This window comes from Seriola aureovittata, chromosome 21, assembly GCF_021018895.1.
Source record: "Seriola aureovittata isolate HTS-2021-v1 ecotype China chromosome 21, ASM2101889v1, whole genome shotgun sequence".
In the NCBI taxonomy this organism is placed as follows: domain Eukaryota; kingdom Metazoa; phylum Chordata; class Actinopteri; order Carangiformes; family Carangidae; genus Seriola; species Seriola aureovittata.
Genome location: NC_079384.1, coordinates 21,310,260 through 21,327,585, shown reverse-complemented (window position 1 = coordinate 21,327,585; position 17,326 = coordinate 21,310,260). Strand labels below are relative to the sequence as shown.

Here is a 17,326-nt window from a genome sequence, read left to right as displayed (position 1 = left end):
TCCTGAATACACAAACAGACGTGTTTGTACTGCCTTTAAGTACTGTAGGAAATATTGCAATCACATGTTGGCCAAACAATAACACAACCAGGAGACACATCTGGTCAGGAGAGGACAGGAGAGGATATAGGATACAAAATATTAAAAATGAATGTCATGGAATTTATTTGAAGGAGTAGTTTCAGGAACTATACTTTAGTGCTTTTTTTTCAAACGTTCAGACTGATGTTTAGTCGGATGTCTGCTAACCTGGCTCTGTCCAAAGTTAAAGGTCCATATAGTATAAAGGCAGATGTCCATGTGTAGTTTGATTATAGATCAGGTCTAGGTTCTATATTAATACTGTGAAAGTATCAAAGCCTCAGTCCACAGAGAAATGCACACAGCCTGTATTCAGAAACTGAGCCTTAAAACCAGCCGTCAGGACTTCTGGAATTTTGTGATGTCACAACAAAGCACTCAACCATGCCCCAAGTTCCGCCCACCTGCACCCACCATCCAACCTTACAGGATTTGGTTTCTCTGAGTGTTTACCTGAAATCTTCTATATCCTTTTTTTTGATCACTCAGAACAGTCAGCTAATCAGAAGAGAGGCTCATCTCCTCTCTTCTGATTGGCTCTCCAACCTGTCGTTACTAGAGCTCCAGAGAGAAGCCTGAGAGAGGAGATGTAAAACTACATTGAGATGGTTTTTGGTTCTTAAAACCACAATTATATCTTCTTATGGATCAACACTTCAAATAAAACACAGAAGAAGAGGAAAATATGGAGCTTTAAGAAATAAATCTGCCACCAATTAACACTTTAAATCTCATTTATTTAATCCGTACACAAATAGAAATGTAAAAATGAGAGTGTGTGATTTGATGGAGTGAGCTGAAACTTTAATAGATAAAACAATAGATGACAGGAAACAAGGGAGAGAGATGCATGAAAACGCTGAGTAAGCAAAACGAACAGTTTACTCTTTATTAGCCTAACAGTGTTTATACTAAAAAAAACACTTGGCAAACAAAAAGTTGGCTAACTGGATATCGTCAACAACCCAGCATGTGCTAGCAACGACTGTACAGCAGAATTCAATAGTGCAGGGAATGTTATTTAACTTCTGTATTAATCGAGTGGGAACCTCCAGTGCGGGGTGTTGCACGCACTAATGGCACATTGACATATGTCAGTATCAAGTAGAAGTAAAACAGTACGCATCATTATCCCCCCAAACTATTAAGCTGTAGGTTACATATCATTTATCATTTATAAAATCAAAATTGTTTTTACTTTTCATGCTATGTGTCCACTTTGAAGTAAATAAACAAAACTCGTATGTATGTAGTACGTATGCAGTTCAGCATGTAACAGTCAGTCACCACCTGCACCCCTTAAAATTAAACTTTGTGACACAGCACTCAAATAAGTTTTTAATACAATCTAAGGTTCTATATGTCAGACTTAAGTGAGTATACGACTCTTTACTTGAATAGGTATATACCAGTGTGAAGTTCCAGTACAGATTATTTTCTACCTCATAAACGATGAATATATTAACAAAGAACCAAGACTTTAAAAGACTTTAAAATAAAATGAGAAAATTTCCCTCTCATTCATTCAAGAGGTTTTTAAATCAACACCACTGGGGTATCCTGCCCACACGCATTTGTTCCGTGCCATTGGGCAAGTGAAACTGAATCAAAAACGAGGGAATTTATCTGGCATAAATCTAGCAAAGGAATATTTATTCTGTTGCCATGGAGCTGTAAACGCTGATCTCTTTCATTTCTCAGTGACCCAAGAATCAAAGTTTACTCTCCAACCACAAACTGTAAGGACACCGGGGAAGGTAGAAACCAAGGAAGGTAGAAAGAAACAAAGACAGGGGGTGAAGGGATGGAAGGAAGCAAAATAGACAAAAACTAAGAGAAAGGAAAGAAGAAAAAGAGAACTGCTGCAGTGCTTCAATGCAACAATAGGCTTGGTGACTCATCTCTCTCTCTCCCTCCCTCAGGGACCTACGGCATGCCATCACTTTATATAGCAATCTCTCTCTCTCTCTCCCCCTCCGGTCTCATGGCTCTGATTAAAGGGGACGAGTGGAAAACAGAAGGAAAGTAGAGAGTTCTCTCCCCAGAGTTTTAAGCTGTGTGTGACCAGTACACTCTCTCCCATGGCGCTCACATGAGAAATGTACTCACACAAACACACGCACAGTCTCTTAGAGTAATGTGTGCCTACGCATCCATCACCCGAAGGACACAGTCCAACAGGGTAGGCATAAGGATTATATGGCAGAGGTCATCATATCATTGCAGTTTAAGTCAGAAAGTTAAATTCATAAGCGACAAAACACACCTGTGTTCAATTCACCACCATCCCAGGTTCTGTTGTTACAGATTTACTTGGTCTGGTATGACCACTAATTAATGGTGGCTAATGTTAGCTAACGTTAGCAAACTTTAGGCAGATATTAGGCCTTTCTCAGTCTGCATTTTTGCCTGTATTTGTGTTCTGGACTTGTGAAACTCAAGTTATGTCCCAATTTAGCATTTCAACACAGACCACATTTATCTAAGACTGATCTCAATGTGGTTTCAAGTGTTACTGCTCCGCCTATTTCATGGGCATCCCATGATGCTTTTTGGTGGACAACAAACCCACAAATATTATTGCCATCCCATTTTCAGATTTAAAATTATTTTAAGATAGAAACTAATTGTTTAGATTTTACATATGAGGTTGATTTATCAAAAATAATCCCTACATTTTAGTTCAATGTCCATGGTCATCTTAGTAAGAACAGACCTTACAATGCAATAGTTTGCTGACTTTATGACTCTTGTCTACTATTTTTACACGATGTCTTTGCATTTCACAGATCAGTATTCAAATGGTTTTATTACAAAAATAAAACACATTTAATAGTAGACATGGTTGGTTTGCTTCTCTCAGTCAGCTCCCCTAATGATGGACATGTCTTTACAGCAATTGACTGAAGGGAATCTGCCCCACTCTGTCTCACCTGTCTTAAAGGTGCTAGGTGTATATTCCTTGTGTCAAACCCAACAGCTTTTTCAAATTTGCAAATTAAAACTACGACTTACTTTAATGCAGAGAATTAATTTATGTTTTATTCTTTTAGTGTGCTCTTCACCTGACCATGTGGTGTCTTGTCCATTTAAAGGGTTGGTTTAAAGGTTTGAGCAATGAAGTGTATGAGTTAATTGAGTTGACACCACAAGGTCTATTTAATAGCTGTTCTTCAGCTGTCCATCATATTACATAACATGGGCTTAATGAGGATATATGTATGTTTTCTCTGTTGCCATGGTGACGTGCATTGTTGTGTGTACAAGACAAGAGGTTATAATAAACCGTCTGAGCAGCTCTACTTCTTCAGGGAAGATTGGGCGCTATAGTGACTCGCTATCGGAAATAGATGAGACGGTCCAGCGGACTTAGGCTAGTTGGTTAGCATGCTAACTTCAGTAGAAGAAAATGACTGATAGAAATAGAAGCAAAACAAGAGCTAACATTGGCGTTGTTGTCCATCACTGGAGACAGCTTGGAGAGTACAAGAATGGAGTTTGATGCTAAATTCATTTGAACTGAATGTTTCTTCTGGACTGGTAACTAAACAGCTGTTGCTAACTTTGGCTATGTGGCAACAGCAAAAACTTAAATATAGCACCGTTAAAGTTTTCAGAAACAAAGCAGCATCAACATTTCCATGACATCTGATATGATCAAAATGGACTAAATGGACCTTGTTTTCTAAACCAAAGTAAATTTTGTAATTTGAAAGCTCCATAAAAAGAAAACCTCATTTGCTTCTTAAACTGCTCTCAGTTCCTTTTCAAATCAGCATCTGTATCAAGAAGATTTGACTTTTTCCTGGATTTACTGGAACATCCCCTCATTACGTGTGTGTGTGTCTGTAATGGAAGGCACACTTATACAGCTCATACAGTAGAGTATGCATATTGGTCACCCAGGTACAGTGCCCCCCCCCCCCCCCCCCCCCCCAACACACACACACACACACACACATCTGACTTTTCCACAGCAGTAGGGGAGTTCTTGGTGGTTTGAGTTTAAACAGGAAAACAGAAACAGAGAGGGGTGTGTTACAGCAGGATTCCTCTCTCGCTCTCTACTTTGGGCTGATGAGTGGTTGCAGTGTGGGCTGAGAGTGGAAAGCTTCCATCGTGTGCTTCACATCCCACAGACACACACAAACACACACACACACACACACACACTCATGGACATTCGCTCACACAGGCACAGTCAAATAGCCACACATTTAAACCTCTGTATAAGCACATATGTTCATACAAACGCACACACAGTTAAACACACAGACACACATCTGTATTCTTCTTTGCACACAGAGAGATTGTGCACACACACACTCAAACACACACACACACACACACACACACACACACACCTCCTGCAGCAGTAACCCTCTGACTCAACTGTTGTCTAGTGAAAATCTTTTTCCTTTCATCTGGAAGCATTATAGTTCCAGTCAGGCTCACCACTGTTACCATGGAGATAAAAGCACAACTAAATGTTTTTGACTGCAAATGAAGTCATGCTTTTTATTTATAGATTTAATACAAAACAGTCATTAGAGACTACACTGTAGTACCAAGGATGTGAAGTACACAAACACAGATTTGGCAAAAAAACAACAATATATATTAAACATTTTCAGTCTGAGTCAGGAAGTGTTTACACACGCTTGGCTGAGGTAAATGCTTTGGTATTGTTGCTGCTGCCATGGTTCCCCTGTGCAGCCACTCATCGCTGCCTATGCCCGGAAAAGCCAAATATGCCTGTATCAAACATCCTCAATGTCTTTGATCGGAGACCGTCAGGAAACACACAGGCGCAGGCATGAAAACAGACTAGGAGAGATATGTAAATAATGATGTGAAGTGGAGATGAAAAACACAGAGATCACAGTGTCATCTGTTTGTGTGTCAATCGTCATTTTTAAACATAATGCTCAGCAAGGGACGTCAGTGTTGCGTTAATGGTTCCAGAAAATGTACTCTAATGATTTTAGTGAATCTGACTTTCACTGTTTTTGGTGATAATATTCATATTACAACGTGGTTTTCCTTACAATGAGAAGTACAGCTTCATGGATGCTACATGACCACATGGCTGTATACTTACTTTTTATGTTTTCATTTTTTTCAAGCGTATGAACATAGATGCAGCAAATGAAATCAGTTCAATCAAACGTTAAGCATGACAAATGTCAGGCCTCAGGCCTAAAAGCTTGTGCTGTCCACAGCAGAGTGTGTGGTGGGACAGAAGTCACCGTGCACAATCACCATGACAGAGAAACACTGAGTTGTGCTGACAACACAGAGCATCAGCCAGCTGATCTCAGCAACTGAAACACACACATACACACACACACAGTGATAGGGCTTTTGTAAGGACTATAGGCTTCGTATTGTTAGCTACCTCTTATCTCTTTACTTCAGTTTAAACCTGCTCTGCTGCAAAGCCCGTTAATAACAAATATATAAATATTAAGCCGAAGCTGAGATGGTTAGATGCCCTATACGCAGTACATCCGTTGCACAGCTTTTCCATATGTAACAATGTCTATCTATATTTAGTCTCAAACAAGCTTAACCAGTTATATTATTCCTGCCCTCAGAGCACAGTTGTGGCCAGTCAATAGATCTGTACAGTGTGAATATAAAAGGCATAGGTTCAGGCTGTGCAATGAGGCAGATCAAAATGACAACGAAGTGCGGAGCAGAGCAGGGTTGGTAGATACAGCGCAGCTCAGGCAGCCACAAACCAAAGTGTTGAGATAAGTTAGTCAGTCCGGAAATAGAAACCATCAGAAACCTGGATAAAGTCCAAATTAATATACAGTGAGGTGAATAACAAGGTTACTCATATTCCATGAAGAATACCTGGATATACTAGCTTCATGTAACCACAGTCTTTAATATGAGGAATGGGATGTTGCTGGCAAATAATTCGATTTTAATAATTTAAGTTACAAATAACAGAATGTAAAAGGGTCATGCTCCTCTGAACACACACTGTCAGGTAAGGACGGTTCCCAGAGGATGATGTCTTGCTATATATTGGCCGTATTGTTAACAGTGTATCTGTAATGTGTTATACCAGAGAGCTAAAAAGTGTGAGTATTCATGCGTTGGTGCACGCACACAGAGTGAGAGGTGGGTCGTTAGAGGAAGAGAGCCACAGTAAAAGCACTGCAAATGCCTCTCAGATGAATGACTTTTCCACCAGCCATGAGTCACTGCAGCGATCTGTCCACCACCGTCAGACGGAAAAAAAAAAAAGAAAAAGAGAAACAAAGAAACAAAGAAAACAGGAAGACAAAAAAAAAAAAGTAGGAAAACTGATGTCAGTTATGCAGTGATGTAGTTTGTGTGTGAGAGTAAGTGTTAGTGGTTGGAGAGTGGAACGCAGCGCTGGTTACAGAAATCTATTGCACTGTGAACACGCACACGCATGCACACGCACACACCCAACATGAAGGCCTAACAAGACATAAAGAGCAAAGTGGGAAGCCCCATATTGTGATGAAACAAATCATGAGACGACAACTCCCTTTGCTTCAGGACACACTGACTCTCTGTGTCTCTCTGTCTGTCTCCCTCTCTCTCTCTCTCTCTCTCTCACACACACACACACACACACTTTTTGGTTCAGTGTGTTTTGCAACTAACTTCCCTCCTGACTGTCATTTTGTAACTTAAGTGCAAACCAGATATGGAAATTATCTCATTGTGCATGTTTTGCAAGAGCTTAGGGCAAAATGTGCTCTCACTGCCTTGCTTAGAAAATAAAATACACACAGGCACACACACACACACAAACACTTACTCTCAGAACCATTACATACCTTATTCATCTATTTCCATTTTCCATGGCTCTGAGTGTACCTTCCTGTCTTTGGCCCAGCAGCTTCATGGAGAACAATGTCCTATTAAATTAGGAGGGTCAGGAAGTCAACACACCAAGGTGAATGCCTGAACTTCCCCGTACACTCTTTCCATGTACTTTGGACACACGCACACACGCACACACACACACACACACACACACACACACAGACTCATGCACATAGCAGAGAATTCCCTCCAGTACCCCAGCCTCTGCTGAATCCATCTTGTGCAAACACATCAACATGTGACCTCATACACTCTGAGCTGACCAAATGGGTTTTCCCACACACTGTATGTGTGAAGGCTTCTCAACGATAAGGGAAAAAAAAGCTAAAAAGCTTTGGCTGCATTACCCTTTGCCTGCATTACTCAGTGAATTAATGAATATATTTAATGAAAAATGACTCCGGAATAGTCAGGATGAGGCCCATTCATTACAGGGTTTATTCTCTGTGGTTAATGGTGTTCATCACTTGAACATCTGTCCCTGAGCAGTCCCACAATCCCAATGAGATCAATGTGACAGACGGCTGGATACCCACTGAGCAAACTGCCTTAACAGCCCCAAGGCACCTAAAAGACCCAGGTTCACTGCATGCTTGTGTTATCTGCTGTGTGCACTGTGCTGGGGGGCAAAACAGAAGGTGGAAGGACAAGAGTGGGGATGGGGGGGGGGGGTTGATAGGGGTCCAAATCTTAGCCTCAGTTGCCTTGGTGCGACTGGACATGTTCAGCTTTTACACACAATTTGTCTCAACTGTTATGCAATTGGGTGAACTTTGTCTTGCCAAGTGTGGATGAGTGATGGCACCGGTCAGCTGGTTGGCTCGTCTGTCTAAGACTTGCTTAATCACCGCAGGATATCTTGTCTACTGCTGTTGAGATTGAAGATTAGCTTTGGATATCATGGTCCCCAGAGGATTAAAGCTAATGTTTTTGATGACCCCCTTGAACTTGGCTCTTTTCATCAGGTTAAAATGTCTTTTTGTAGACAAGAAAGTCTAATGAGTGGATGGCTTTGATATATCCCGAACACCGTCATGATCCCCAGAGGATGAACTCTTTTCATTTTGGGCAAGTACTTTGTTCTAGCATGAATCCCAGGACAAAACATTAGTTTTTCATGTAAAATATTGAACTATTCCTTTAAGATACAGTAGGAAATCCCAGTCTACTGATACAGTCCCACAAGAAAAAGCAGCACGCAAACATTCAACCCTAATATCCACCTTTAGTAAGAACCCTTGTGACAAACTGTGAGGACACTGCTAAAGCGATTTACAATACAAACTGTATTGTTCTTGAGATTGAAACAAGATGTAATGAATTTGAGCAGGACAGGTATTTTCCACCAGCCCTGCCTGTCAACACAGCTGTTCAGGCCAAGAATCCACGTCCAAGGTCAAGTTTACCCAAGATACTGCAACACAATACCTTCATAAAACTGCCATCACACTGAACGGCAACAGAATACAATAGGTGCAAGGCCTCCGCTCACCCGCCCCCCAGCTCTCATACCTCCACCTTCCAGCCAACACTTTGATGCTATCATCTTCCTGCTGAGCAGATGGTTTTCCAAGACTCTGAAGCATCATCCCATTTGTGCTATTACTCAGTTCATACGACATACTATCTTCCCTTATCCCCCAACCCCCCACCTTGTGGTCCTTTGTTCTGGCTCTGCTGTGTTCCTGTTTTGACCATAAAGGCATGTAGAGGGAGAGGAAAAGACAATACGTACAAGTATTGGCCCTCATGCAGACATCCAGGAGCCCAATTGGATGAGGATTTGCCGTGATGGAAACCGGAAGACCCCCCTCCCCTCGCACCTCCTTCCCATCCCTTCATTAACAAGTCAGAGTATTGTATTCACAAGGTGAAGGGGTCACAAGAGAGAAAGGGAAAGAAAGGCTCCCTAATCTGGAATGCAAACGGGTGAAAGGCGAGTAAAAAGTGGGTGGGAGATGGAAGGGCCATGGGAATGGAGGAATAGATGATGGAGGAAGGAGAGGAACATGAAGTGGTGCTGTGCAGGAATGCTTTATCAGGGTGGGTCGGGGTTAGGTGGAGTCAGGTCATACTTACTGGAGTCTTGTTGCACAGGAGGTGTACTAAGACATTTACGTAACAAGATTTAACACCCAAAACCAAACTAGAGAGACCTGGAAGCTGCAAGGTTCATTACACCCAGATTGATTCAACTGCTATTAGAGCCTTGCCTGTGGTGGGGCTACTTTGTTTTGGGGGGGTGCCAGAGGAAAGGTTAACTAAAATCAAAATGGTTAGAATTTGCCTGGAAATTCCAGAAGAGTTCCTGTTTGACGTGCAGAAGCTGAGAAGAAATTGCTTAGAAACCTTGTACGGAAACCACAGACTGTATATAAGGATGGACGTAGCCTCTGTGACATCACCCACAGGTTTCTGAAGAGTGGTATTGAAGCTCAGAGTGAGCTGCTCCACCTTTCCCATCTTGGCAGTGTCCCTAACTCCCAGCTAATCTAAAAATGAGCAAAGAGGAGGGGCATGTGTGGAGACAAGATTTAAGCGCATACCAGTTTGTGACAATCATACGCTCACCCACCTGTCACTCGAAACAACACACACTCATTCAGCATAACTTTAAGCCTTAATAAAATGTAAACAGGTGTGTTATATATACAGTTGTCATGAAGGAGGAAATTAGCTCTAGAGACCAAAACTGTTTTTGTACCAGGCTGTAAATTTGGACATTTTAACATGGGAGTCTATGGGGACTGACTCACTGTTGGAGCCAGACTCTGGTGGTCATTAGAGGAACTGCAGTTTTTGGCACTTCATTGTTGACTTCATTTTTCAGCCCTGGAGGTTGATGCTTGGTAGGTTGTGCTTCATTTGGACAACCGGGAGAAACAGCCACCAGTGGACATGTCACCAGAACTACAGTATATATCTGGAAAAAAAATGGAGATGTGGGTAGCAATTCAAAGCCTCAAAACAGGCAAGGTCACTATAATGAACAACCAGTTCTCCAGTGGACATCAACACAACAGAGATGTGGACTTGAGTCGCACTCAAGTGACAAATCAGATGATTTTGACTTGATAAATTCCAAAAAGAACTTTTTACTTTTTACTTGGAGTGACCTGATGTCCACACCAAACCAGGAATGTAAAGACTCTCTTGTGGTCAACAAAAAAAAACAAACACACCATGCGACACTGTACTAGCTCTCTCCTGCTGTAATTGCTCATGTGTCTGTCAGCAGGTGATGTGGTGTTTCTGGGTGAACACAAGATGAGAGAGTCGGATCATGTTTCAGCCTGCAGAGAAAAACATGATTAGACCAAACTTCAACTCATCCTGATCCTGATGAGAATTTCCTGGAGAAAAAAAAAAACCACAAGCTATTTCCATTAGTATGTTTCCATTACTTTGTCTCTGAGTCAGTTACATTTTTCTTTGTCACACCTTCCCTCTGGGAACCCCGGGGTCTTGTTACAGATTCCACTCAGTCTTGTCCTCTGCCGAATGTAATCAGCCTTCATCTGTGTTTCCTCTAATGGACCAACTGTAAATCCATTTAATAATAATAAAGACATTCCATTCCTTGTATCATCCCAATAATACTTATCATGCCGGATTCTAACCTTCAACTACCCAAGCCTTAATTCTATCCCTCTTGCTTCACCTCATCCTATAACTTAAATGACTACATTTACTTTTAAATAGATAATAATCTAACTTTAAAGGAGCTGTCAATCCTTTCATATAGATTATGGATAAATAACTATGTATAACATCAAAGTTTTGGCTGGTAGTGACGATCCCAGACAGAACCACCTGACTCTACAAAGCATTTTAGCATCTTTGCAGCCTTTGCTGTTTTTTTTACGGCCTCTCTTACGACTTTCACGGACCTTATTTCCAGCAGCAGCTGGCAGCTGTTTTCAATGAAAAGTCCCTGAAAAACACACTGTAAACTACGGCAGACAGACAAAGTTTGCATCTGGCTAATGAACATAGTGGAGCATTTGGCAGGTTGTGTTGTTCTCATGAGCTGGTGGAGAAAAAAGACAAAAAGTAAATATTGGCCTATCATTTGCCAGTAGACACAAACTAAACTTCAAATGGTGCTGGATGACCCAAATACAATATAACGAAGCCGCAGTGCTATCTGCTGTGTGCACTGTGCTGCTGGACGTGTAAATACGCAACTGTTGGCTAACATGTTGGCTATATCAACTTTATAAGATAAAATGTCAGCTTGTTCTGCTGCTCCTCGGCGATCAAAAAATTATTTCCACTTTAATCATGAAGTCAACTGGACACTGGCAACTGGTCTTAATAAAAGGGGTTTCTTAAAGTTGTGCAACCTTGTGAGGGTATTTTGGCCTAATCAAGATGACTATGAATGAAATTTATAGTACTATTTACTAGAGCTCAGCCAAACTCTAAAAGCCATCAAATATATTAGTATACAAAGGGGTGGCTGTGGCTCAGGAATAAGAGTGGATCATCCACTAATTGCAAGGTTGGTGGATTGATACCTGGCTCCTGCAAGCTGCATTTTGAAGTATCCTTGGGCAAGATACTAAACCCCAAATTGCGTGTGTATGATAGAGCAGTGCTGTATGAATGTGTGTGAATGTGGTTTCCATTTTAAAGGGCTTTGAGTGGTCGATAAGACTAGGAAAGCGCTTTATAAACGCAGTCCACAAAACCTGTGCATTATTTATATATGAATGTATGGCTGTTGGGGTTATTGCAGATTCAGAATTAAACTTCTGGCCCAACCTGCTTCCACATCTGGGCAGATGTTATCCTCTGGTATTGGCTGAAATGCAGGAAGATTTTCTGTGTGTGCCAGAATGCTCCAGATGTGGAAGTAGCATCTAACAATCAGGCTGCATATAGGCCAGATTTGGGCCATAGAACCGGGCATATACTAGGGCCAGAAGAAAACAAGCACGTGGCCCAAGTACGGGCCGGATTCATTTTGCTATCTTGCTATCTATTTTTTCTTTATGACTGTCCAATTACTTCAACCTTTTATACTACATTATCTTTTGTGACCTACAGAATAGATATTTCTATGTCTACATTTTCATTGGCCATCCTGGACATAATATCATGTGTAAAACTTTAAACAAGGTATTCTATCTGGACATTGAGACACTTTTACTGATCACATTCAACATGTATTAACAGTCCTTATGTTCTCTTCTCCACAGGATGAAGTGAAGATTCCCTCAAAACTCAGCATCTCTAAATCCATGAAGGTCTCTGAGTCTGTGTCAGGAAGTAGAGGAGGCAGCTTGCTAGAGCTTAAGGAAGCTGCGGAGGAGCCAGGAGAGGACGGAGAAGGAGAGAAGGCAGATAAGCCACATGTAGACCTCTCATCAGATGAAGAGGGCTATGAGATTGAGGAGACCATTGAGGAGTCTCGAGCTGAACGCATCAAACGCAGCAGTCTGCAGCGCGTACAAACCCTGAAGACAGTCTTCTCAAAGGAGAAGATGGATAAGACCAGGGCAAAGACCAAAGAGAACTTGGAGAAGACCAAACAAAAAACCAAGGAGAACCTGGAGAAGACAAAACAGAAGACAAAAGAGAACCTGGAAAAGACCAGGCAGAAAACCAAGGAGAACTTAGAGAAGACAAAGCAGAAGACTAGGGAGAACCTGGAGAAGACACGTCACAACATTGAGAAGAAGATGGGAAAGCTTGGAACACGCATGAGCGTCAACCCTGAGCGCAAGCAGAAGATGCAGACATCCCGCGACAAGGTGAAGAAGGCCTTCACGCCGGACCACGTCGTTTACGCCCGCTCCAAGACTGCCGTGTACAAGGTGCCCCCCTTCACCTTCCATGTCAAGAAAGTTCGTGAGGGTGCTGTCGAGGTGGTCCAAGGCACCGAGATGGTGGAAGTGTCCCAGGATGCTGACCCATTCGGCGGGGTGGATGGGGAAGTTGAGGAGGGCGCAATAGAGGTTGAGATGGAGATGATGAATGGAGGAGGGGATGAAGAAGAGGTCGAGGAGGATGAAGAGGAGGACAGCCACGATGCCCTGGAGGAGAATGAAGAAAGAGATAGAGACAGTGATTAGATAAAGAAAGAGGAATTTGCCAAGATCCTAACAAAATCCTTTGCACCAATCCTGAGAGTTCTGTAAAAACTGAATAAATTGTGGTGATCGAGAAGATTTAAGTAATTACCGTTGATTACAAGCTGGGGTCTTATTTTTTATTATTTTGGCCATGATTTCTATCAGGTATAATGATTTTGTACTCACCAAAGTATTTGTTATGATCTGGGAGCATGGCGACATTTCTACAAGTTTGGCGGATTAGTCAGACAATAAGACAGGTGGTTAACAAACCAAGAGATTATCCAGATTTTCCAAATCACTTTATTTGGAGGCAAACTGCACCTAAAGTAAAGTAATCCTTTATTACACTAAAAGCCAAATTATATGCTCTTAAAATCAATAGTTGTTGTTGTTGACATACATAGAAAACATACAATGTTCTGTTTCCAGCCCGAAAAAATAGCTATACATTATGTCAGAGCAGGTTAGTCCTACACTTACATGGAGCTGATTCAGTAGATTTTGAATTTTGGGTGTCTGCTCAGCACGAACTAGGTTCAGCATCACCACTTGAATAATGTGGAAATATTTTTGATGCACTTTGGTTAGTCCAGGTGCAGATCACTGGACCAGACAGAAGGCACATAGGCATCAGGTCATCCATGACAACACTGTCTTCCAAGCTGATCCCTGCTTTTTAGGGAGTTCGGGTGAGGAGAAACCAGGTTTTGGGCTTCCTGAAGGGATGCGTCATATTCTAACAGAATATGAGAGGCAGGAAAGAAAGAGTATAATATTGCCATTTAACATTTGTAAATAGTACTCCCATTTTACGTGTGAATCATGATTTATTTGAAAAATCAGACTGGAATCATTGTGTTTAAATGGCAGTGTTTTTAACAGCAGATCACTCGGCTAGATCTTATCCAAGCCAACTTCTTGATCATGCCCAGACCTGTTGAGTGAATTAGCCAATTAGTTCAGCTGGCAATGTACTGTGGTGCTGATGAGAGGGTGTGGTCCACAATAAAAAATTGATGTATTTCAGTGTTTTCCACTCGAACATGCTAGAGGAAGCCATCCAACAACAATCCATCCAATCCACCAAGTGGGCAGGACGGGCAAATGCCCCAGCTCCAGGGTTGATGTGTGTCAACTGATTTGTGCTAGTTTAATTAAGAATTTGTTTGGAACTGTCTACTGACATGGTAAGTGCTTAATGGAAGGTTTTATTTTCTTATCTAATCACAAGGCCCCTGAATAAGTAGAGAATTATATCCTGCTCTGCAGTTTTTACATCTTTCTGCTCATTATTTCGGGGGTTTCAGCAAACATCCACTCTCATCAACCTTCTTTCCAGCAGTAGGCAACTGTTCTTAGTGAAAAAGCTCTGATAAACTCACTGTACACTTCCTGCCAAGCAACAGCAGACAGTAAAACCTTTAACAGCTAAAGGAGCAGATATGTTTCTCAGGAGATGGCAGAGATCAAAACAGAGATAACAGCAGAGTGAATATTGAACTGGTCTTGCCTGCGTCACTGTTCGCTAATGCGTTCACCTAGATTGCCATGTTCCCAGGTCTCAGCAGTTAACTTGGTCAAGAAAATGTCATTATTAACAATATGAATGATGGCCGATATCACAAAAATAAGACCCAATTTAGAGCAAAAAAACACAATTTTCATTGGGTTTTACTTTGACTACAGGCTGTGTGCTTAAGAATGAATGAAAATCCTCCCATATTTGCTAAAGCACTTCAGGGCTTGTTTCGAGTCCCTTTGTGTTTATAGGGTGTAGATGATCACTAAAATTGAAAGAAGAAGAAGAAAACAGGAAGTGGAAATAGCAGAATTCACGTAAGAGTTCATTAGGAGGGGACACCATCATTCCCTTTGTAAGAAAGTATAATTTTGTCAGCATTTCATTTCTTGTTTTATCTTTTAAATAAAGACACTACACTAATCATTCACAACTAAAGTCTATGGAAATGACTCATCTCCTGCCCATTGAACTTCAGTCGTGCTCTAATGGCCAAATTATTCATAAACACACTGAGGACATATTCATGCTTACCCAGACATTTCCTTGTGTGTGTGTGTGTGTGTGTGTGAAATATCTCATATGACACATGCAAAACTATTCTTTCCGCCCCCTTTGTTGATTAGTTGTTTAAATGTTGAGGCGTTATCTTACTCTGTTTAATGTACCCATTATAGAAGCAAAGTGATTCTGTTGTAATTTTTAGGTTTTTCGTGAGCTCACAGTTAAGTATTTGTGAATGATTTTGTATGTAATCACACTTTACACTAGGCTGACGTCATCTCCTTTTTCATTAGTGACTGAATGTAGCCTAATCACTGTCTTTTCAACGCACCTTGTTCCATGCAATACTCTTATATAACATTTTGCTGCCAGTGTTCCCAAAGAACAACCCGCACCCATGAAAATGAAGGTCAGCAAAACACAAGATAGAGACAGCTCATCCATAAGTCCATTATATTTCACTTTAACTATTTTCTCATGAGAATTTTCCTCTTACAAACCTGTTGTGTGTTATTTAAAAATGTGTTTCAATAAATAAACTGAGATAAGGACCAATACTTTAAGCAAATCTTACAAACCTCTGGCAGAAGCAGTTTAGACTCTGTGCACGTCTAGGACCTGTCTATTCCCAGGACTAAGTGTGTGTTATTGCTGCGGTCTGACACTGACCCCTAGTGTTCAGTCATCTCACTCTCATTTTTTTTCTGTTCCAGATTGAAGCTGCATTTCAGCAGAGTTTCCAACTACTCTCTTTCAAATGACCATTTCATTTAAATATTCGCACATAGGTTTTGCTCTGTTGTCCACATTAACTTGTTTGTAAAAACGTGTTTTATATCGTCACCACTGTTGGTGGTATTTTATGAGTGCCTTGCAAGAATGAATACAAGAATTGATGTTTTTTTCTGCTCTGACTGAATTTCTTCTAGCATATTCAGGATAAACTTCCATCCAGTGATTCTTTTTTCCGAACTAATCCCAGTCAGGGTAGTGGAAGCTGGAGCCTATCTCGGCATACTTTGGACTGAAGGGGTGTACACCCAGTCTAATAAAGGGCTAACACAGAGACAGACACAAGATACATTTATCATCCAAAGTAGGAGAATATAGACTTTTACATAACTGTTTCAAAGGTTTACCACATGGCCATAGTATTTGTACTGTCAAAGTTTAGTTTCTACAGTAGCTCAGACAAATCAGTTTTATTTGTGTTCATTTTTTGTATATAATGTGAATCACTGCCAATGCAGATCACAATGCATTTTGACTTTATTTACCAGAGAGCCTCTTGCCTTCTGTCGCCTGCACTTCTTCAGCATTTAGAACAGCTTCTTCTTGGGCCAAATCATTTTGATGTTTGCACAGATTCCACAGTGCAACAAGTGACACTGGCGCTTTTACATGTTAGCAAGGATTCAAAAATATTCTAGCTTTTTTGATGCACAGTTGTGGTAGAGATGTTCAGTGGTTTTAAGCTCAGTCTTTCAAAGTTGATTAAGAATGTCATGTCTGTCAAAGCAGTAACAACATGCAGCTATATGCTCATTGAAACACAAAATGTAGTTCACACTTAACTGTTTCCTTGCTTTTGTTTTGTCATTAACTGATTCCTTTATGATGTTTAATGTTTCATTTCTTAACCACTAATGATTTAATTAATAAAAACTATTTGGTTCACACTTACTGTGTTTTCATTTGATGTTGGCAGAAAAACTGAAGAACTGGACACACACACAAAAAAAAACTGCCAATTACAAACACATTTACAGCAGACCTGCCTGATCTAAAGCAATATGCTATGTGAAGTTGATTTTGGTCTTATTTTAGTCTTTTCTATTATAACAAATTGTATGTCATGGCAAAGTATAACTGTGGCTGATCGCCACCAGTTGCACATATAAGCACTACTAAGGTGTTGCTGAGATATATCTTGAAAAGGCGAAAAACAAAAAAAATCATATGCAAAATCTTAATAATACAAAAATGATAATTTCCTCAGTTTTGTATGAGACTATTGTTATTATTTTTTTATTCATAACTTTTTTAATCTGCCCTATTGCCGTCTTTAATCCTGATTCATTATCAGACTGTCTTAAACTCATTAGATGTATTTATATACATTAATAAAAGTCTAAATGCAAACGCGACCACACAGATGTGTTTTTGACACACAGCTGGGCGCGGGCTGGGGGTGGGGCTCCCAGCGGAAATAGGAGTACTGGCAGGGCTGCATCAAGTTATCTGAAGTAAGCATGGACACGAC

The 17,326-nt window shown here is 40.8% G+C and overlaps 1 protein-coding gene across 1 annotated transcript in view; it reads left to right on the top strand.

The window, feature by feature from the left end:
• LOC130162192 (caveolae-associated protein 1-like) overlaps positions 1-16,742 on the top strand; it is a 29,445-nt gene extending 12,703 nt beyond the window's left edge. Inside the window, exon 2 of the mRNA XM_056365789.1 lies at positions 12,162-16,742. Coding sequence (XP_056221764.1) covers positions 12,162-13,037 — 876 coding nt within the window. The 3' untranslated portion in view covers positions 13,038-16,742. The remainder of the gene's footprint in view (positions 1-12,161) is intronic.
• The last annotated feature ends 584 nt before the right edge of the window (positions 16,743-17,326 follow it).